Source organism: Aristolochia californica, unplaced genomic scaffold (assembly GCF_029961685.1).
Source record: "Aristolochia californica isolate CCGP_79_NKW_82.1479 unplaced genomic scaffold, dmAriCali1.0.hap1 SCAF_2, whole genome shotgun sequence".
Lineage (NCBI taxonomy): Eukaryota > Viridiplantae > Streptophyta > Magnoliopsida > Piperales > Aristolochiaceae > Aristolochia > Aristolochia californica.
The window spans coordinates 6,152,998-6,176,107 of NW_027181881.1; the positions used below are offsets into that span (position 1 = coordinate 6,152,998).

The 23,110-nt window shown below is 35.4% G+C and overlaps 2 protein-coding genes across 2 annotated transcripts; both read left to right on the forward strand.

Moving 5' to 3' along the window:
- Positions 1-2,663: 2,663 nt before the first annotated feature.
- On the forward strand, positions 2,664-7,853 carry LOC137956411 (amidase 1). Its single transcript, XM_068803896.1, has 9 exons — positions 2,664-2,826; positions 4,464-4,616; positions 4,761-4,885; positions 5,123-5,248; positions 5,428-5,610; positions 5,701-5,845; positions 6,045-6,213; positions 7,257-7,391; positions 7,499-7,853. The coding sequence occupies exons 1-9, from the start codon at positions 2,696-2,698 to the stop codon at positions 7,640-7,642; spliced, it is 1,311 nt and encodes a 436-aa protein (XP_068659997.1). The 5' UTR covers positions 2,664-2,695; the 3' UTR covers positions 7,643-7,853.
- A 2,280-nt stretch (positions 7,854-10,133) lies between these two features.
- On the forward strand, positions 10,134-13,775 carry LOC137954833 (aluminum-activated malate transporter 14-like). Its single transcript, XM_068801738.1, has 6 exons — positions 10,134-10,401; positions 10,841-10,981; positions 11,411-11,683; positions 12,985-13,091; positions 13,187-13,330; positions 13,437-13,775. The coding sequence occupies exons 1-6, from the start codon at positions 10,134-10,136 to the stop codon at positions 13,773-13,775; spliced, it is 1,272 nt and encodes a 423-aa protein (XP_068657839.1).
- Positions 13,776-23,110: the final 9,335 nt, after the last annotated feature.

The following is a 23,110-nucleotide window of genomic DNA, read 5'->3' on the forward strand; positions in this document are numbered from 1 at the left end:
CAATAAAGGAGATTAATGGCTCCTTCTATTACAGGCCCTGGCATACTGCCATTTACATCCATAAGGAATTCATTCAGAAGATCGGATTTTTTTTTTTTTAAATCCAAACGATGCTTCATCAATAGGAATAAAAAAGAGGGGTGGGAGGGATCGGCCCTGGTCCATATTAATTTCCCAACACTCTCCCAGACGTTGCCATTTGTGGCTCGCGGAAACAGGTGCCAAACTTGAACTCGGGACCAACCTTGCCCTAATACTATATTGAAACATTGTGCTAAAAGGCTCGAACCTTTTAGGAAAGCACAACAAGTAAATCTACAAGGACTGGCCTGGTTGATATAAATATCTCAACACTCTCCCGTATGGGACAACCCATGAAATTCAAATTTGGGGCCCGTATAAAGCACGGGGAACAAACCGTGGAAAGTGGTGGGAGCGGGATTCGAACACGGGACCTACCTTGCTCTGATACCATATTGAAATCAGTTGCGCTAAAGCCTCGAGGTTTTAGCGCAACTGGTTTCAATAGTGAACAAACCATTTCCGCTGTAAGTAAGAACTGTTGGGGTGTGAGATTTTATCTAATTACGGGTAGAAAAAAATAGGAGTTTGTTGAGCCCTATCTTCTTCCACTCTTTCCTCCTCTTATTCTTACCCTTTTGCATTTTCATCTCCAAACTATTCTCCATTGCCTTCGATGAGGTCTTCTGCTTCATATCTCGGTTTTGTAGTAAGACCTGGTGTGGCACGAAGGAAATCACGATGGTCATTATAGTCCCATCTGGAAGCTTCAACTACCATGCATGCTGCCATTCATTTGTAGGGTATTTATTTCCCAAAATAACTCCAAATCCACCTACTCGTATCTCCAATAGATGGTCCTTCGATATTTTTGTGCCAATATACTCGATGAAACTATGTAGCTTCCTTACTCCTCCTAAACAAATAATTTTAAGTTCATATAAAATTTATGTTTGTATTAATTGAAATGGTGTCATTAGGATTGTATTGGGCTATTGATGGAACTCATTTCAAAGTTTACATCCCGTTTGAACAACAAGCAAGATTATGTAACAGAAAGGGTTTTTTCTCACATAATATAATGGCGGCATGCACATTTGACATACAATTTACTTATATACTTGCTGGATGAAAGGTATTAACAATTGATTTATGTGTCCTAAAGTCAGTATTAATTTAATGAGATAAACTTTGGGTACCTGAAGGTAAATATTTTTTTTTTACTTAGTATTTTTTATCTATTATTATATTCAATTAATTCATGTAGAATATATCTTCCATAGTAGGTAAATATTATTTAGTTGATGCGGGTTATGCAAATCTTCTAGGATTTTTGGCTCTATATCGAGGCACTTGTTATCATTTGCAAGAATTTGAAGATAATTTTCCTAAAAATGAGAAAGAATTATTCAACCGAAGGCATTTGTCCTTGAGGACTACTATTGAGCGTACTTTTGGGGCGTAAAAGCTTGATTTCAAATATTGAAAGACGCTCCTCAATTTACTTTTAAGATATAGACAAAAACTATAATTGTTTGTTGTGTATTACATAATTATATACGTACAGAATATTACATGGATATCTTTAAGATGAAGAGGATGATTCAGGTAATGAATTTGGTGGAGAAGATGATGAGACCTTTGGTATAAATGATGATCAAGATAACGATGATAGTGATGGTCTTGTGGATTATGACAACTAATTAACAAATATTCGAAAGAAGCGTGCATTATAATCTGCAAGAACATCATATTAGTGAGATGTCTTAGTGACTCATATGTGGAGTGAATGTTGATTATTATACCTTACTGAATTTGAACATGTAAGTTATTTTTCACATATACTAACTTGATTTTTTTTTTATTAAAGACATGAACATGTTGTTATCTAAATATTTATTTTTATATAGCGAATTGTGCACTTTTACAAGTAATTCAATTTATTATTAAGTATTCTTCAAAGAAATTATTTTATCATGGCTTTAAAAGTATTAACCCATATTACCTTCTATCAAAGTCTTTTTATAATAAAGTATCCTATTTTTTATTTATTTATTTATATAAGATAATGTAGATATTTATTTATAAATTATGAAAATAACTTTGTTTTTTAGTATTTAATTTTTAATTTTAAAGTTAATTAAAAATATTTTTATTTTTTCGTAATTATATCATTAATTTATACTATATTAAAATCTATCTTAAGTTATTAATTAAATATTATTTTTATTTATTTATTATATTCATTACTGCTAATACTATATTAAATTAGTGATTTAAGAATGATAATTAAGATATCGTTAAAGTAAGAATTTAATCAAGTATCTAGACATTATAAAAGTATACATTTTTATTTCAGTATTCTATTTATTATAATTAATTAAACAAATAATTTTATATTTTTTGTAATTATATTATTAAATTATACTACATTAAAATCTATCTTATGTTATTAATAAAATAATTTATTTATTTATTTACTATTATTACTATATTTAATTTTAACACGTAATATTGTATTAAGTTAGACTAAACTATAATCTATATTAATTTATTATAAAAAATATTTTTTAATTAATTATTATGTTAATATATCTGGAGCGAAAAAGAAAAGAAAAAAAACACAGCTTTATCTGCTGACAGTGTCACACCAAGGGTGGAGGAAAGAGCAGCAATGACTGAGCAGAGCGAAATGGCGAAAGAGGATTTTGGCGCTTTTATTGAAAAGCTCCTCTTATTGCCTCCTCCAAATTCTGACCCCGGTCAGCTCCCCTTACAAGGTCTTACCTTCGCCGTCAAAGATATGTAGGTTTTGTGCCTTTCACCTCTTGATAACAGACCATTTATTCTTTCGGTGAATGTCCTCTGCATTTGGATAATAAGGCTGGACCTGATATGAGCCGATTATGAATTAGGTTGACAATGTTTTTGTTGCATGGGTCTGTTTCATTAAACCAAACTGAGATTTAAGTAACTTCTGTTCTGCATCACTTGTGGTTTTAATCTTGTTGATCACTTTGATGTCTCACGTAATCATATGTTTCTGGAAATTTAACCTCGAATGGAACTGATGGGAAAGCTGACTTCTGTTATAAATTCGTGGAGTCGATGATATATGTTAGGAACATACGTAGTTCTTTTCATCTTAACGTATCATAACTGTAATGGTTTGTAGGAAAGATCACCAGTAAACTCAGGACCACCGTCGCATTAAACAGTTTAAGGATACATATCAGACGATGGGCTGCTGTCTTAACTTATGTTGGTGAAATCTGTTATTCTCATGAAGAGGAGAATGAACTGATATAATGGAATGAGGACGAATTAGTGATAGTTTGGTAAAAATTATAAAGCAATAAGTGGAATTGACATCATTTATTATCTGAGATCTTTTGAAATTTTTGAAAATCACATATCGGATAAAAAAAAAACACACCTATATCTGCACCCAACCCCGTCCAAATATTTCTGAATGAGTTTGGCCATGAACGACTGTTGCCATATCTTTCAAGAAGATATTTAAACCAAGGTAGAGTGTCAAAATATATTGTTGATTATACACGTGCCATCTGAAAAATTTGACAATCACCTACATAATTTTGTGAAGCATGATGAACAGAAGAATTTATGATGATTAGTTGTAACAAGGTTTATGCAGAGTTAGTATCATCTGCCAATGTCGAGCCCACTGAAGGGATGGTTGCAGTAGGATAGAAATTTTTGTCAGACATTAGAATTCAGGACATCAGTCTGAGTACATCACCTTTTAAGCAGGTGGAGAAGGATTGATATGGCAGAATCCTGCAAAATTGAGACAAGGCTCAGATTATGATGAAGAGTTGTATGGTTTACAAATTTTATGAGAGATACCTCTTTAGGATGTAGAGAGTGCCCTCAAAGAGTACCCTAGTAAGAGATACAGAATGTAGTCTCTCAGGTAGTTTGTAAATGAAAGATCTTGAATGTAAAACCAAGTAGTACTTGAATCCTAATGTTTGGAAAACATCTCTCTAAACTGAGACACATGTCATCTAAGGTATCATGATTCCCTATCAAATGATCAAAACATGTAAGTGAGTGAAGTTCTGAGTTAAATAAAAAGTAGCAGCCCCTCATTACTCAATCTTTCTTCAAGTGTCTACATTTTCTTCAATTTCGTCTAGTCCAGAGTTATCTTTGTTAGTGAAGGTAATTAATATCACAGTTGAGCATAAAATTTAAGTGGGTCTTATCTGTTAATTTGAATACTAACAGTTTAAAGAAAAATGACCTGAGTTTCTTTTCCTGCATTCTATTTGATGGTCTTTATGTACATAATTTATTTTACAAATCTATAGGCCTTGATTGCAGATACAAGTAATCGGATTGGTGACTAATGTTTCAATTCAAGGAGTTTTGTGCTCTGTTTCTAGATATTGCTCACTTGACACATTTTGTGGCAGTTTTGATGTTAAGGGTTATGTTACTGGATTCGGCAATCCAGACTGGGCTAGGACCCATTCTTCTGCTATCTCCACATCTCCTGTTGTTTTGGCTCTTCTTGGTGCAGGCGCAACCTGTGTTGGTAAAACTATTATGGATGAGCTGGCCTACAGGTTAGTTCTATTAGATTCTTTCTTTAATGTTGTCATCTGTGGGTTCAAATACCTAAACATTTTGTTTACCAACATTGTGAAATTTAATTTATCATCTGGTTGAGACATCTGTAATGTTAAGGTCTTTTTTGTTTCTCCTAACAGTATAAATGGTGAAAATGAGCATTATGGCACCCCCATTAATCCATGTGCACCAGATCGCATACCAGGAGGATCATCTAGTGGATCAGCTGTTGCAGTAGCTGCAGGACTTTGTGATTTCTCCTTAGGTATGTTTATTAAATTTGACAAGATTATTGGCAGTCTTCGCTTGACTTTAAGTTTGTTTATTCTGACAAGCTTCATTCAAATGTGTTAGGAACAAAATGAAAGAAGATAAATAAGTAAAAACCAAGTGAGAGTAGTATAGTTAACATCATTCATACAAATTGGACATTGTCAGTATTAATGGTTTTCCAAGCTACTCAATCTGATGATTTCTACTGTTCATGTGTATCTTGTTACAGGAACAGATACAGGAGGAAGTGTGAGAGTGCCTGCAGCTTTCTGTCATATTCTTGGTTATCGACCTTCACATGGAGTTGTTTCTACCAGTGGTGTTATACCTATGGCTCAGAGCTTTGATACTGTTGGTAAGAACCAGGTTCTTCCTTCAAGCCAATTCACTACATAGTCTGTGGTTCCTGATTACTTATTTTTATCAAGTACTAGCAACCATAGGGGTTGCCCTGTGGATATCCTTATTTAAATTATGCATGCACCCAATTCAGGCTGTGTGCTTACTCATTGACTAATGCATTTTAGCGTCCAGGATTGTTTGCCAAGGATCCTGCCATATTGAGCCAAGTGGGACATGTGCTGTTGCCACTTTCTGATGTAGTCTCCACACAACCTAGTTCATTCATAATCCCAGATGATTGTTTCCAGCTTCTGAGCATACCAAATGATCAAGTTTCTGGTGTTCTTATAAAGGCCATTGAGAAATTATTTGGAGGTATCTGGTTTTCTTGGCTTCATTCTGTATTATTGTGTTGTTGTTCATTGGTGGCCATCCATACAAGTCAAAGTGCTTTTATGGTTTCAGGTGAAATAATTCATTATGCACACCTTGGTGACTATATAAGTCAGAATGTCCCTTGTTTAAAACATTTTATGGACATCTCCAGTGAAAATCAAGAATCTTCAACATCCTTGATGGCATTGTCACAGGCTATGCGACTGCTCCAAAGGTTTGACATATGATTGGCCAATTTTTAGGCATCTTTGTATTTTGAATGCCCTTCCAGTTTGATTTGCATTTAACTGTATCATGTAAATCTTTTTAACTCCTGCTTTACTATTAACTTGTTTCCTTTTCAACTTATTTTATTCTTATCAATATGAATTTAATGATTCCATGCTGAGTAATTCTCATAATATGAAGCATAGATACGAGTTCAAAAAGAACCATGGGGAGTGGGTCAGTACAGTCAAACCTGATTTAGGTCCTGGGATAAGTGAACGAGTTTCTGATGCCATTAAGACATCCGACAAGGACATTGACCTCTGTTTTGGCGTAAAGTCACAGCTTAAAGCTGCTCTAACTGTTCTCCTGAAGGTATGCAATGGCATTTTGTTCTTTGTTTTACTTTATTCTTTGAAATTGCAAATCTGCATGAACTAATTTCTGGTAATATATGGAAAGCAGTCAAGTTAAAACATTAGCTAAGATGACTCTTCTGATTCATTACTTATTGGCAGTTCCGATTTTTCAATTTAATACCATTCATAGATAGAGGAAACACATTGCATGGGTGAAGCATGTTGTGGAGAATGCAAACCATACTGATGATACTTGCCGGTGATCTGAAAGCATTCTTCATCTGGACCCCTGTTGTCATTTTTAGGATTATGGCCCTTTCGTATGATATGTTCTATCATCTGCTGTTGTGAGGGAGATGAATTTTGGTTCGCACCACAGTTGGTCCTAATTGTAAGCTATCCTATTGATGGTGGAGAAAACTGAAATCAGTTAGCGGAGATAAAACAATCAGATCTCCTTTCTAACAGTGAGTGGATGAGACTGGCCCTTTCTTGCAGAATTGGTAGTTAATGTTGGAAGATATGAATGAGTTGGGGTGTCATTGATGTAATTATCTTATGTTTTTTGTCTCTTCTTCACTTATATTGGTACTTTGAGCATCTACAAATAGAGCTTATGGGGGAGGGTTTGGATGAGTCCATAACCCTATTCTTCCTCTCTTTTCTCCCTCACGTGTTCTACTCTTCTCTCATCTTTCTCTCTCTTGGACGTCTCTTTTTCTTCTCTCTTCTGCCTACTTCTTCCTTCTCTCCTTTATCGAAGAATGTAATCTATGGAATCCTGAAAATCAACAGTTAAGAAGGTGAATTTTGTGGTCAGCATGACTAGTCTTTTAGTAACTGATAATACACCCAAAATTGGATAATGCACCAAGACTGATCTTTCTTTTAAGTAAACTTTTGAGAAGACTAAAATGTAGTAAAAGGATGAGCTACTCAGTCCATGCTCTGTACAAGAGCTTGCTTAACATTTTAGGAATTTCCACTTTTTGAGTGGTTCTGATCATTTATAAGCAAATAGTCTGATCAAGTTATTATTGCTTTTTGTGATATTTGTAGGATAATGGGATCCTGGCAATCCCAACGGTCCCTGGCCCCCCGCCAAAACTGCAAACAGAAGGGAATATGTTGGAGACTTTCCGTGCAAGAGCATTTAGTTTGCTGGCAATTTCTGGAGTGTCTGGATTATGTCAGGTATTGTAGTACTTATTTGGCTGAAGTTAGACGTCTCCATTTTTATGCCTTACCTTTAAAGAGTTTGTTAATTTTTGCTTACTGTGTGTTTACGATGTAAACTACAGGTTAGCATACCATTAGGAATGTACAATAACCTCCCAGTGGCAATTTCTCTCGTAGCGGGTCATGGCATGGACAGGTTTTTACTTAATGTCATGAAGACCCTGTATGACACTCTGAAAGAACAGTCTATTCTTGCTGCCCAGTAGGAACAACAAGGACAGAGACAAGATTTTCCTGCCAGATTTTCTTAGAGCAATCTTGGTATCCATGATGTTGAGACCCAAATATCTAAACAACTACTGCATAAATAATATTAAAACGTACCAAGTTGTAAGATGATTTGATTGAAAGCCAACTTGGCAATGAATCTTCCTCTCGGTGTTAATTCTGGTATAAGCGGAGTGGTGTTGTACATTACATTTAATTTGGCACAAAGCTGTTATGCTCTCTATATTGTTGACACTTGCTTTGCTCTAGTGCCAAACGTGTATCTGTAGTTAATATTGAAACTGTTAAGTTCAACATTTCTCTGTGATTAATGTTGAAATCACATTATTATTCCTTTTATAAGTTTGGATGCAGAGCATCACAGTTGCAATTGCAGTTCTGCTCTGATCCAGGTAACAACAGTTCGTCCAAAGTGTCCTTCAACAATGGTGAACTTTTCACACAGAATCTTGCTCCGATTTCTCTAAAATACTTGACAGAAGGTATTCATGCACCAAGCCATGAGACTTCCCTTGTTATTGTCCATCTGTGCTGTGCAAATTAGGGGACAACTTGTCAATTTTTAGGTAGAAAAACAAAACAAAAAAAATGTCTAATTCATGGTCAATTACTTTTCTGAATCACCTAACTTCTTTATGGGTTGTAGGAAGCTTCATGAAGCAACAAAGGTGTTTGGTGACTGGGATTAAGACATGGTTAAGTTGAATCTTAAGATTCTCAAGATTTTAGACTTTGGAAAGAGTTGTGGCTTTGTTCTTGAACCGTCCAGTCGATTCAAAAGTGGGTTGTTGCAGCCTTGACCAGCGCGAAACAGATTTCAGCCACCCAATCCCCTGGTTGCGAAGCTCATAAAGAGAGGTAGTATCAATCACAGTTTACAGATGTTAATGGTTAAACAAAGCAGAAGCGCCGCGTGGATTTTTCATTCTCTCGTTTTCATCTTTTAAACATTTTTGAGTGCCTGAAAGGCAAGAAATGAGGCGACAGATGAGAGTTTTCCGTGGCACGGAATTGAGTTAAATTCTTTAGTGAATGCTCCTAATCATTGCTCTTTCCTCGCTCCATGAACTCTTCCTTTTTCTCCTTCGTTTTCACGGTTGTCTTTTCTCCTCCCTCACTCTGCACAATTTGCATCCTTTGCCGGCCACTAGAAGAATGCTGATAGTCAGGTTTACCCTTGAGTCTTTTACAAGTATTTGATCATCCAAGTTGTCCCCGCTTCACCATGAAATATAAAAATTCCATGGCTAGTAGGATTGTTTAAGATGAGGTAACATAAAATGAAGCATTCGGAGGAAGAGTGGGAGAGAGAGGGAGAGTTAGGAGACAGAGAGTGGTGGCCTTCGAAGGCAAACCCACCACCCAAGGCACCCATGCACTCTACTTCTGGTGCTGTCCTTTCTTCTCTCGGCCCTCCCTTATGATATACACCATGCATACGTAACCTCTTCTCTTTCTTCCTTTCTTCATCCAATGCCTCTGGATGAGTTTAACACGATACACCCATCTCTTTGTATAATGAACAAGCATGAACATTATTTACACAAGGGAAAAGCATGACCCATTTGCTCAATTTGTCTAGGCAGTATAAGAAGGTCCTTTATTTCATATTAACCCCAAAAGAAGTCTTTTCTCATCCCTTTGGAGGATCTCTTTTACTCCTCTCTTTCTTTGGCAGAGGATAACCTTCAATTGCCATCTTTTTCCATTTAAAAACAAATTTTTAGATGGTGCAAGTCTAGTGTTTGTATAAATATATAATCACTTAGCTCTCTAAAGTTGACATGAAGAGTTTAAACCACTTTTTTTTTTTTTTTTTTTATCTTCCTGTTATGTTTGTTCTTCATCTTCCTGTAACTAGTCAGATCTTGTCCACAGTTGATGAAAAAACGCCACAAAGTGTAACAGTTTCAGCCTGAAACAATGGAGCTTTCACTAAGCAAGTGGCCTTAGTAAAAAAGAGAGTTGATTACCCATTAACCCTTACTCCAATCCTCCATTAACTACTTCTGATCAAACAAGGAAATATATTAACAAACACAAAACCGGATGAATCGATCTTTCTACACTTACAAAAAGGCAGACCAACCCAACACAGAAAGTTCAAATTTGAAGACAAGATTCGAGGAGATTAACCTTCGATCTTGTCGATTATCCACCGTACCCGCAGCGAGCTCCCTGCGACGTGATTGATTCAGAAAAAAACAAAAAAAAAAAAGAGAAAGGAAAGAATTCGACATGGGTTGGTACGGCGGTGACCGCATTAGTCCTTCCCACTTCCGTTGATCCAAAGAGAGACGGACGAATGTTTTTGTTCAACTTTAGTCAGTGTAAGGCGCGTGTTCCACTTGTCTCAATCTGCTTCCGTGAAAACATGAAAGTGGGTCCTGAATATGGGTATATATATCTTCCATGCGGTTCCACCATTAACTTCTCAAATCGAAAAAGATATTCTGCAAAAAGCAGAGCATGGAGACCGTGATACACATCAGGGGTGATGAAAGAGCGGCTTCCGATGTTTTTGAGAAGGAGAAGCCGTCTCTTTTGTCCGTCTTTTCGGCCCAACTCCCTAAGATTGGAGGGGAAGACCCCAGGACCTTTATTCACAGCATCAAGGTTGGAATTGCTCTGGTTCTCGTCTCTCTCCTCTACCTGGTTAGGCCCCTTTACGACCAAGTTGGAGATAATGCCATGTGGGCGATCATGACTGTCGTCGTTATGTTCGAGTTCTATGCAGGTATGACGCCATGCAACCGTGCATTTTCCGTCATCACTCTTAATCCTTCTGCTGCTACGTTTGCATGTACATTACTTTCAGTATACCTTCCCACTCTTCTCTCCATCTCTTTCTTTCTCAACCTGACTTCTCCAAGTGTTAGATAATAATGATCAGGCTGATGACAATAACCAGAAATTCAGAAACCATTTCTTAAGACGTAAAATATCAAACAGTTAGCGGCATCTGTCTCTCTTTCGACATGAGCTAATCAACTGTGAAATCTCCATGGTTTACTGCTTCTGCAAACTGAACATGCTTTCCTCCATTGCCAGAAGCAGATTCAGCGGAGAGTTTATGTGAAGTTAGATGATAATGTCGTTGTCTTTCTTTTCTGCCATTTACGACAGACTTCACTTGTCTATTTGATCGAATAAAACTAACGTCAGATACATATTAGGTGCGACACTGAGCAAGGGATTGAATCGTGGGATGGGCACTATCATAGGAGGCGGATTGGGTTGTTTGGCAGCTTCTTTGGCTCGTCAGGTTGGCGAGATTCCCAGGGCCATAACCATTGCCATCTCGGTATTTATCTTCGGTAAGTATCTTTTACAAATCTCTTATTTTAATCCATATCATCTGATTTGTCCTTAAGACTCCATCTTCCACTATCGCACAATCTTTCGGATTATTATTATTTGAGAATTAGGAATAGAAACAGATGGATCATCTGTTTACTGGAGTGGAGTGTGACTCACTAAGGCCGTAGCAGACCAGTACGCGTCGCCATTGCTGTGGAGGCGCAGCTGCACCTTGGTGGGTCTCACGCGCTTACTCCTTTTCGCTTTTTCATAAACTGAACATAAGAAAACTATCGGGAACTGGGAAGTTTACCCTTTAACGATCAAATTCGATTCTTGAATGGCCTGTGTTCATACCAATCGGACGCAAAGACTTCAGAAGAAGAAAAAAGAAAAACACAGTAGATGTGTATAAGTGGTGATTTGGATGAACTTTGATATTTCAGGATCGTTAGCAACATACGCCCGGATGGTCCCAAGGATCAAGAAAAAATTTGATTACGGAGCTATGATCTTCATCCTCACATTCAATCTAATCGCTGTTTCGGGCGTCCGGGGCGAGGAGATTATCAAGTTAACGATTGATCGCCTCATGACGATTGCAATGGGTTTCACTATCTGCATCTTCGTGAGCTTGATAGTTTTCCCCATCTGGGCCAGTGATGAGCTTCATGGTGCCTTGGTCGACAAATTTGATTGTCTTGCCCGTTCGATTGAAGGTAAATTATTTGATTTTATTCGTGTAATTAAAAAGAGGCCAATAACAGGGAAAGGGTATCAAATTTCCAATCACAGCATATATGTCCCTACACTAGGGCCTTTTTGCAACTCAAAAGTCAGACACACTTCAGGCCATTTAGGGGGCTAGAATATTCATATGAATACAAGAACTGCATTTGATGTAGAAAAAAAAAAAAAAGAAAACCTCTGAATCAGGAGGCGAAGATTGGTGGGTATTTTCCGTAGAACTCATTCGTATTTAAGAGCCTGTTTGGAACCTGTAGAAAAGAAAAGAAAAGGGGAGAAAGTTATTTTCTGTTGTTTGGTACCAGGGAATCATTGAGATAAAAGAAAATAAGAGGGAAAGTCACTTTGTCTCTTAGTTAATAAATTTTCTCTCATAAAATGATAGAATTAGGAAAGAAAAGAAAAGAAATAAAAATTTGAGAGAAAATTTTAAAATATTACTAGTTTTATTTTTTTTCCCATTTTCTGTGTGTATCGAAACAAGAGAAACTATATTTCTCTTCCATTTTTGTCTCATTTCCATGGCATCCAAGCAAGAGAAAAGAAACATCTTTCCTTTTTTACTCTTTATTTCCTCTCCACTTTCTGGCTATGTTTGGAGCACAGAAAGTGGAGAGAAAAAAAAAAAAAAAAAGGAAGTGAAAAGAAAGAGAAAGAGAAAAGAAAAGAGGTTTATTTTCTCATATTTGGATGCTTATGGAAAATAAGATAAAAAATGGAAGAGAAATATAGTTTCTCTTATTTGGATATATACTGAAAAAGAAAAAGAAAAAAAACTTAGTAATATTTTAAAATTTTAATGATCAAGATTTTACCTCAAGTTTCTATTTCTTAGATTTTTTCCCCAAATTCCATGAGAGAGAAAATTTATTAACTATTATTTTCTTTTCTCTCAATGATTCTTTGCTGCCAAACAACAAACATGCCCTCTGTGTTCCAAACAGAGCCTATAGGACCAATCATGACCTTCAAGCATAGTATGTGCCCACTTGAGTAAGATTGGCCAACTTAATATGAGTCCATAAAGGTGATAAGTGATACAACTATAAACTTTTATTAGGTGAATCTTACATCATTTATGTGACCCCCCACATAACATGAGAAAGCAAGGAACTTATCTACACCCAACCAAATGATTGTTTGAGCCATAGTATTAATGCATGAGGCATCTGTTCATGCAGGATTTATTCTTATAAGTGCTATCATAGTAGTAACTATAAAAGAAAAAAAAAATTAATGGATGTTAATCAATTTACCTTGTATTTTATGACAGATTGCTTGAAAGAGTACTTCAAGCCGATTGATGAGACATCAGAACCAAGTTCCGAATCGAGTGGTTGCCTCTCTGTGCTATACTCTAAAGCAAAAGACGAGTCACTGGTATGTATTGAGTGGATTGAGGTTTTTTAAATTCTCTTCTTAAATTCGTTAGAAGAAGAAGAAGAACCAAAGCATGTTTTTGTCTCATATTTCAGGCCAATTTCGCAAGATGGGAGCCATGGCGAGGAAAATTTGGATTCTCTTATCCTTGGAAGAACTATCTACACATTGCCAATTTGCTCAGAGAGTTGTCTGCCTCTATCTTTGCATTGAACGGATTTCTAAAGTCCCATACTCAGGTATGAACTGACTTCCTTTAATAGATCAAACTAAAACTCTCTTAAGAACAATGAGCAACCAAGGGAACAGTTTCTCTGAATTCATTTATTCTTTTTTTCTTTACAGTGGTCTCCACTTTGCTCAAGAATGGCAATCAAGGATCTTTGTGAAGCTCTTGGCACATTGTTAACCTTCACCTTGACAGAACTTGGAGACTGTATCTTCAACATGCGGAAATACGAAGTACAAGAATCAGTTGCAAGCAAATTACACTCGACAAGGCTAATGCTGAACCTAGCCCTCTCTAATGCCAAGATCATGAAAGTAGAAAATGAGAATGATGCCATTGGTGGTGGACTAGTCGTAAGCTTTGTGATCTCATTGATGGATATTGCAGACAAGGTTGAAGCATTGGCTAAAGAGGTTGAAGTACTGGGAAACGTTGCTAGTTTCCCTTCTCAATAGAAGCTGCTACAGCTAACTGCAACACCCCTATCCTGTACAATCTTGGTGCAAGACAGTTTTTGGCCATTCTAGTCATGAGCAGACATAAGAGTGTCAGGTGTCTCCTAAATATATACATCAGAAACTACTGAAAGCAAGCAATATATCCATTAACAGTTTTTAGCTGAAAAAAATTATCTTCTTGTGAGTTCCTACAGTAAGAACTGGAAATGACTGCTGTAGGAAACAGGAGAAGTTGGGAACCTTATGTGGCCACCATCTCCATGAGAAAAGACACTATGGAAAAAAGTAGATCAGGGAAGTTCTAGATCGTTTACTGAAAGTGGCTTTAATTTGCTGTACTTACATGAAATACGGCTTGTTCTAGAAACGTTATGATTATGTAATATGGTAGTGGGGAGTAATGATACTGGTTTGTTAGTGGAATTAGGTGGTTAGTCGTAAATATATATAAATGAAGATCTGAACAGGAAGAACTATCGTTTTATTGCAATTGTATGTGAAGACGATTCCTGCAGAAAATAAACACGAACCTTCTCTTAAAAAATTCCATTTTTTTATAACCGTTGGAATTATAATTTATTTAGTCTTTCTAAAACATCATCATTATACCTGGATCAGTTCCCATTAGAAAAGAGAAGCACCAACATTCTTTCACCACGGCATGGGCTTTCCTCTCCAAAACCTTCCTTTTTTTTTTTTTTTTTTTTATCTTGCTGTCTTAAACCCAGTAGAGAGACAACAAATCCAGGTGGGGACCCTTTAATTTGTTGAATTGATCTGGCTTTCATGCGTTTGCCACAGACAGACCTTTCAAGAGTTTATAATGGGAGTAGGTAATTAAAGAACTTTCCCCAGACACTGTTGTTTGACAAAATATGACAAAGAAAAGAACCCTAAGGTTGCTCTATTCAACATCCTAAAAGAATCTCTTTTGACCCAGAATATAAAACTTTCAAAACCTGAATTCACAAGCACTTTACCTATAATCACTAAGAGAGAAGACGATAAGAAGAAGTCTCCCTAACAATCTGTACTTCTGCTGCGTACTTAATTACTCAGATTGCAAAAACGTTGATAATGTCAGTGAGTTATAAGTGGAGAAGCCACTTTATCAGATAAGCTGAGGTGCAAACCACTCAGTCCCTCCACAGCTTCTCACCAGATACCAGAGCCCATTTCTTCTCATGCAGCTAAAATGCTTTCTTACACAGTTTACTTCTGGTAAAGCAACATATTAGTGGGTGTGAATCAAGGAAAACTAAAAAACAAAAATAGTGATAAGAAGAACATTATCACAAAGTAAGGAAGAAACTGATATCATCTTTGTCACCTCAATGCATGTGGCCATGGCCCCCCATGTTGGGGATATGTTTCCTAAGGATTTTGGAGTTTTCTCACTGTTCCTGTTTTGGATGAAGCATTCGTAACACTAAAGTCAATCAGGGCACTAACAATTCAAATATTAAAGATAAGGTGGTAATACTGTCATGGCCAAAATTTACCATTTATATTGTTATTCTATGTGAAGCTTGTCTCTTGAAGAAGGCAAGTAACCACTCACTTAATGTGGTCATGCTGCTGAAATACAACAAAATTTGTGTGTATTTTTTTTTTTTTTTTTTAGTGGAGAGCCTAAGGTTGCCACTAGTATCAATATTCCCTTATCACCATGAATTTTTTAGGCAGGTCCCTCTCTCATGAGATAAAGTCTTGTAACCCATCAACCTAATTGACTCTAATGAGGATACCTCCCCTGTCTCTACTTCCTACTCAAAAACTATAGTGTATCTCCTAACTACAAAGTTTGATTCCAAATATGACACCCAAAAATGGGATCCACAGGGTCCAAATTCCATAAAGTTTTAAATAAAATATTTTAAAAATATTTTTGTGAAATAATTTTAAAATATTAATTTATAACATTATTTATGGGAATCAAAATATCCATAATTTTGAGTATACCAATAATTTCTTGGGTGTAGAGATTAAAATAAGTTTCTTGGAATAAAGACCTCCCAACTTTATAGAAAATACAAACTCTCCAAAGTAACTAGAAGCATCAAATCACTTATCAAAGAAACCATTTCTACTTCAAAAGAATGATCTATCTCACACAATTTTTTTTCTATTGATTTATCTAAAAATTATGGTTTCTCTTGGAATAAAAATCTCCCAACTTTATAGAGAATATGAACTCTCCAAAGTGGCTATATACATCAAATAAAGTATTTAAATCAATTCATAAAGTCAAAGGATGTGACATAGGGAGGTGATCAAGATAATAGGATTGATGCTCAACTGGTCACTCATTCTGTGTTATACATACATAATAATATATATAGTGATGTAACATCAAGACAATGCATTGACCTAAGCCCAACAGCTCATATGGGGTTATCTAACATTCAAAGGTCAAAGAAAAATGCCCTAATTTTCACCATTATCTACTTGGGCAGAATTTTGAGCACTAGGCTGTAGGACACAATGTCAATACGACACTAAACTCCCAATAATCAACCGCCAAAGGGATGAATTCCATGGAATCAAGTAATGTATGCACAAACCAGTGAAAATATGTTCTAAGGTCACAAATACTAATAGGAGATACACTAATGTGAGACTTGATTCCTAAGAAATCTTCAAATTAAAATGTGGCTTCAATGGATTAACTATTTGGAAAAAGTACTTTGGATCTTTGATAAAGCAATCTATTTTCAAATTATTTTGCAATAAGAATTCCATGCTCCACTTATACTAAAATTACGAAAATTTTCATTCCATTAAAAGTCTACATTTGTTTGGATCCTCTCTTATTTTTATTTTTAGTCAATTCACCTTTAATATCCATTTCCCTACTACTTTTTAGCCAATCTTATGTTGGTACCATGCAAATGAAAATCTCAACCAATATAAATAATTTTAGTACACAGAATAGGTTAAAGTTCAAGTATTTGGATTTATGTGCATCAAAATGCACATTTTCATTGCATTACTCCAATTGATTTGGGGCTAGTTCATGCCCTTTAACAGAGGATGTTGAAAATCTATTTTCTCATAGAAACAAATTTCTAGAGAACATTAGTTCTCCTTCATTTTCTAGAAAGGGATATTGAAGATAGGCCCAAGCCCACACGACCGAGGAAGGCCCACAAGATGGGCCCAAACACATAAGAAGTAGGACCCACCATGATTACCACAAGCCGAGATTCTTATCACATAAGTTGGAAGATCAAGAAGGACTCACAAAGGCATCTTTATCTTATGGTCATGTCCTAGAAGAGTTCTAGTTTGAGTTATGTTTGTCTTTATCTATATTGAGTTAGTTAATTATGTTAGAATTTATTTTTAAGCTCTGTTTGGAAGTTGGGAAGAAGATGCACTGTAGTTGGTCAACTCGGACCAGCAAGTGGAGTTCCTAGCCGACCAATTGCACTAGTCTACCGAGTCAACCTAGACAAACTCGATAATTTTTTATTTTTTTGGCTGGATTATTATTTTTGAAGAATTGACAGATTATTCCTTGGTCAACATATTATTTGGTCTAGATATGTGCATTGGATTATTTTATGGGTTATTTTACAAAAATTATTTTGGGTCGTGTTAAGTGGTCCCAAGCCAAGCCCATTTAAGTTGCTGCTATTGTGTCTCTTTTGATGAGACATTATTATTGAAGAAGAGGTAGCCTCATACCATTATTTGTTGTCAACCCCGTAAAAAATATCAAATTTTTTTTGTTGGGAGTCCGTGATGGCGGAACTTATTGTTATATTTATTGTCAACCTCGTCAAAATATCAAATTTCTTTTGTGGTTGGGATTCCATGACGGAGGAACTTCATCCCCGTAAAAAATATCAGAATTTTTGTGGTTGGAAGTCCATGAACTTATTGTTATATTTATTTTCAACCTCGTCAAAAATATCAATTTTTTTTGTGGTTGGGAGTCTATGACGGTGGAACTTCATCCCCATAAAAAATATCAAATTTTTGTGTTTGGAAGTTCATGACGGAGGAAATTATTGTCATATTTATGTTACTTCCTCCCATTAATATCATATATTACTCTACCACTTGAGAGTCGTTGTCCTGTGGAGGTACACGATGGTGGAGGTGGACACTTCAGAGCAATGTCTTAGCCGCTAGGAGTGATTTATTTTCACTGATATTATACCAGCTGGGCCTCACGAACGAGAGCACCAACGTGAGGGGGAGTGTTAGAAGATGAAGACATATTATACAAAACGATTTTATACATCATTTGCAGCAAGCTGGGAGTTCATATTGTTCTCTCACCCCCAGCTTGAGGGGGAGTGTTGGAAGACAAGACCAAGGAAGGCTCACATATCAAAGTGTATAAGAAGATGGGCTCAAGGCCCATAGATCAAAGAGAAGGCCCATAGGCCCACATACATTGATGGCATGATGGTAAATAAAGGGTCATTTCATAGAGATGACATTCATGTAATTAAGTTAAAGTTCCAGGGTTAAAACCCTAAACCCTATGTTCAGGGATAATATTGTAATATTGTAGTTTCATAAATCTATAAATAGAGCTTCAGGGGGAGGGTAAGGAATAATCAATTCCATAACCCTTCTTCTCATTTTCTCCCAATGAGTTTCTTTCCCTTTTTCTCTATGAGCTAAATTCATGGAATCCTGAAAATCAACAGTTATTTTGATTGATTGATCATACCCCTAGCAATGATCGATCAACTTAACATGTCAGGTCCAAAAGAAACATTTTGATCAATCATTTAATCAATCAATAAGTAGCATCCTAATAGAAAAATAGTCGTTACACACAATTGATTGACCAATTACTTTACAGTGTTCAATCAATCACTTTACAATGATCGATCAATCCAAACACCGACTTTTGCTAATGGGCAAAAAATGGCTAATTTGGCTTGGGCAAGTTATAAATACCCCACCAAATCTCATATAAAGAAGTTGATAAACATTTATTAGAAAATCTATAAGTCTTTATTCTCAAAGTCTTGTAAATTCTTCTCTTAAGTGCTTTTGAGTGAAAGAGAGTCATCACCTTGCAAAATCCTCTACTCTTTCCTCTACCTTTCCTTTCATTTCATATAGACAAGCTTCCATATACCCGATGTGCTGAAAAGAAGTGAAGCTTGGATCTCTTAAGGAGAAGGTACTCTCCAAGTAAATGGGTACAAGTGATATTTCATTTCTTTGATTCTATTTTGTAAAAGGTTAATCTAGAACATGTTTAATCTAGATAGGAAGGGCCAGCTAGAGCTAGAATATACTCAATCTTTTGGGGAAATTGTATTTGTAAAAGCGTGTACTTGAGCTACACATAGCTTAAGGAGAACTGGAATCTCTTTGTGTAAATTCTAGCTATTATAACTTATATGGTGGAATTTCCCAAGCATGGGTTATTGGGAGGTGGATACCAATAGGGGAACATCGATAACAAAATTTATTTTGTCTCCTATGGTGACGTTGAAATGGCTATAATAAATTCATAATATTTCGGTAAAATGTGTAATGATCAAACACACTTTAGCTAAAGTAGTTAAGGATTAGGGTAGAGAGTCTTGTTTGTATTAAAAAAAAAAAGGGTTGATTGAATGTGCCCTCACCATCTTGACATCTAGAATGGGTTTTTTAATTCTTTGTACTATAATAAATTTTCTAGTGAAATTCTATATGTTGTTATTGGTGTAAATTGATTGATTGGAATGTGATTTCCCATTCAAGAGATTTTAACATATATTTTTATATAGTTCATTCTTATAAAAAATGCACGTGTTAAATATACTCATTCAACTCTTGAATTGACTATTTGGATTATTGAGATTCAACAATTTTTGAGTATTCTTGGAGTTATAATTTAAAGCAGTTGTTGATGCAATTCAGATGCATCTCCCTAATTTTCTTTAGTATTATACTGCATGCTATGTTGACTACTATGCATGGTGCTCTGGTGACAAAGTATGGTACATACGTGTTAACGAATTATATCAATTTAACATGAGAGGTGTGTTGAAGAACATGTATGGAAGGGTCTTACAAGATGCTCCTAGAAATAAGTTTCATAGAGCCAAAATTAATATGGTGGAGTCTTACAGGACTCACAAAGGAGGAGGTCTCAGGTAAAGGTGGTTCAGTTATGTTAGTCTTCTATTTATGTTCAGTTATTCAATTGATGTAGGACTTATTTTTTAGTATTTGACTTTGGGTAATTGGGACATGGGTAGTTTAATTGTAATTGGATTTTACTAGTTTCCTTTATTATAAATTCATTGTACTTCATTAAGAACAAATTTGTGAAGTATTTATCTTTTCCAGAAATTAGAGCAGGTTCTATGAGTTGACTTAGTCAACCCCCAGAGATTATGTGATCCTTTTCTTATCTATCATCTCTAGTAGTTTAGGTTCATATTCTACTTTTTTTCTTCCTTTCTTGTCCTAGTACCAGTTGTTTCCTAGGCAGTCACACCTTAATACTGAAGTTTTCATATTATAAATTAGATATTAACAGAAAGATCTTTAAGTTTACGTTCTAACACAAAATATTTTTTGGTAAAGGAGTCTTGTACAAAGAGAATTTGATATTTGAAGTTGCAAAAGTTGGGTAGCAAGATAGGTTCAAGCATTACCAAAAAACTTCAATTTTTTAGCCATTTTATGCCATCAAATAACGAGACTTTATATGGAGAGTTATATGTCAAAAGAAATATTCGTAAGTCTATTTTCTAACCTATCCAACCAATTCTCAATTTGAGTTGTCTAGAGGAAGATATCAATTTCGAAAGGGTCAATGGTCATTCTGGCTAAAGAACGAAGAGTACTCAATTCAGTCAGATTGCAAATTCCAAAATCTATCAAATTATTTTTCTCAAAAGAAGTATATATCATGAAGGAATATTATACTTGAATCAAAGTTATTAAAATATGTTTTGAGAGGATCAACATTTATGTCAATCTGATATATATGGAAGGAGATATTCTCATTGAAGTCTGTAAAGGTTTATAGAATGAAGCAAATCAAGTGGTCAAACCAAATTAAGAAGAAATTTTTTTATGTCAAGCTAGGTATCAAATGAAATATCTTTGATTCTAGTTTCTTGAGCAACAAACTATTTGTGATTTTGAGCTATATTTGGAGAGATATGGATATCAAAAGTATCAAAGGTATGTTAAGCCAAAAATCTCCGCTTTCCTATTTTCTCTCCTATTATCTCTCCATGCATTGACTTGAATTAAGTTTCATTTTTTCCTCGGATCTTAGTTTTTTATCCTAGTCAAAATTAATGACTTAATGATGTGCTCATTCAAGTTTTGCATTTTTGTTACTTGGTTGTGTATCTTCTGCATCGTCAACTCCAAAATATTATGGTCACCCTCCAAAAGTCATACTTGATAAAAAAAAATTAAGTTATTTTATTTCTTCCATTATAGTCTCTCCTAGTTTTTTTAAAAAAAGTGTCACATTTTAGATTCGTTTGGAAATATGAGTGTTTCATAGTCACTTCCTAAGAATTAAAGTTGTTTTCCTCTAGTATTTCTTTACTTTATCATCTTGTATTTTCATAAGTTCAGAGCAAAGCCTAGACCCACTATCTAAAAACTATAGAAGTGTGTCCACATCCAGCTTGAGTCAAGACTTTTTTTCTTCACATAAGAGGTGTTTTGTGTGTGGGCTACCTTGACAAAGTGAGTACTATATTTGTTTTGCCCTAAAGTTGGATCATTTTTTCGCCATTAAAATTGAGCAGAGTGTACTTCAGACGGTGACCATTTTGACTGGTGTATGGAACTTTGTCGTATTGCTAGGAGTGATTTTCTCTCTCATATTGTATTTTATCCAAGTTGGGTTTCTATGTCCATCTTATCCCCAACTTGAGGGGGAGAAGTACAACAAGAACAAGAAAAAGGTATTTTGTTCTACATCTTGTGGTAATTTTTATGTGACCAAAATATTCAAGAAAATAGGAAAACAAAAGATGAAGATTGTACATGTATGAAAAAAATTTAGCCAATGAAGATTAAAGAGAAAAAATCCTTTCCATAGTAAGTTGAAGTTATAGACTCCAGTTTGAGGGAGAGAGTTGAAGAGTGGGTATGGAAGAGTATTGCATGACTCTAACAATAATAACTCTCACATAGCTAGAATTAATGCATAGTCTTACAAGAGTCTCATAGGAGTATGTCTTAGAGAAGAGTCTCAATTAAAGGTGGTTTAGTTATGTTAGTCTTCAATTTATGTTCAATTGTTGTAGGACTTATCCTTTAGTATTTAACTTTGGGCGTAATTGGAACCAAGGTAGTTTAATTGTAATTGGATTCCGATAGTTTCCTCTATTATAAATAGAGGCTCATTGTACACAGTTAAGAACAAATCAATGAAGTATTTTTCTTTTCTAGAAGTTCAACAAGGTGTAGGAAGATGTTGCAGTAATTTTGATGTGTGTCTTAAATTATAACCATATAATAGTAAACAATTTCAAGTCCTTAATGTGTGATGTAGAGTCACAATTTCAACAGAACAATGAAGTTGGATGCAATTTGGGAGACATATTTTGGGACATCTCCCATTTAAAAACAAGGATTTCAAAGTAGGGTATTTTTTCATATGAATGGTTGTTACCGGTGGCTAATTAGTATGCAAAACATATTGGTGTTAATTAGAAAATAGAGGAGAGTTGGATGAAGATTGTTCGCATAGGCCCTTTTGTGAAAAATACAAGAAATGGGTAGAGGCTTTCATTCAATTGGCATACAACATATTGAAACTTAGTATTCCATGATGTATAATCATAGTAGAAGAGGATGAAGGGGTGAGAAGAAGAAGAAGAGTTGCAGAGAGAAGGTTTTAGGAGTAGAAGAAGAAGAGTAACAAATTTGGAGAAAAGAGGAGGAAAATAATGGGTAATGGATTTGTCCAAACCCTCACCCTTAAGTTGTATTTATAGATATGAAAAGTAATAATATTACAAGAATACCCTTCACCCTAGTAAGAATGAATAAGTGACATAAATCATAAACTAATTATATCAGTGTCATCTTAATGAGACAACTCTTTATTTACTACCATCATGGTATCAATGTGTGGACTTTCTCCTTGGTTTGTGGACTTGAGTCCATCTTCCACACACTTGGACGCGTGAGCCTTCCTTGGTCGTGTGGGCTTGAAATAACCAACTTGCTGCAAATGGTGTATAGGATATTATTGTATAAAATGACAGTCCACCATATCTTCCAACACTCCCCCTCAAGCTGGTGGTCTCTTTGTTATTTTTTCAAGAGATCCATTTGGCATAATATAAGAGTGAGTAAAATCACTCCTAATCGTAAAACATCGT

What these genes read in the sequence shown, in the direction of transcription:
- LOC137956411 (XM_068803896.1), top strand. Translation starts at nt 2,696, where the DNA reads ATGACTGAGCAGAGCGAAATGGCGAAAGAGGATTTTGGCGCTTTTATT. An exon ending in ACCTTCGCCGTCAAAGATAT is followed by an intron (nt 2,827 to 4,463) that starts GTAGGTTTTGTG and finishes ATTTTGTGGCAG; the next exon opens with TTTTGATGTTAAGGGTTATG. An exon ending in CATTGAGAAATTATTTGGAG is followed by an intron (nt 5,611 to 5,700) that starts GTATCTGGTTTT and finishes TTATGGTTTCAG; the next exon opens with GTGAAATAATTCATTATGCA.
- LOC137954833 (XM_068801738.1), top strand. Translation starts at nt 10,134, where the DNA reads ATGGAGACCGTGATACACATCAGGGGTGATGAAAGAGCGGCTTCCGAT. An exon ending in TATGTTCGAGTTCTATGCAG is followed by an intron (nt 10,402 to 10,840) that starts GTATGACGCCAT and finishes GATACATATTAG; the next exon opens with GTGCGACACTGAGCAAGGGA. An exon ending in AAGCAAAAGACGAGTCACTG is followed by an intron (nt 13,092 to 13,186) that starts GTATGTATTGAG and finishes CTCATATTTCAG; the next exon opens with GCCAATTTCGCAAGATGGGA.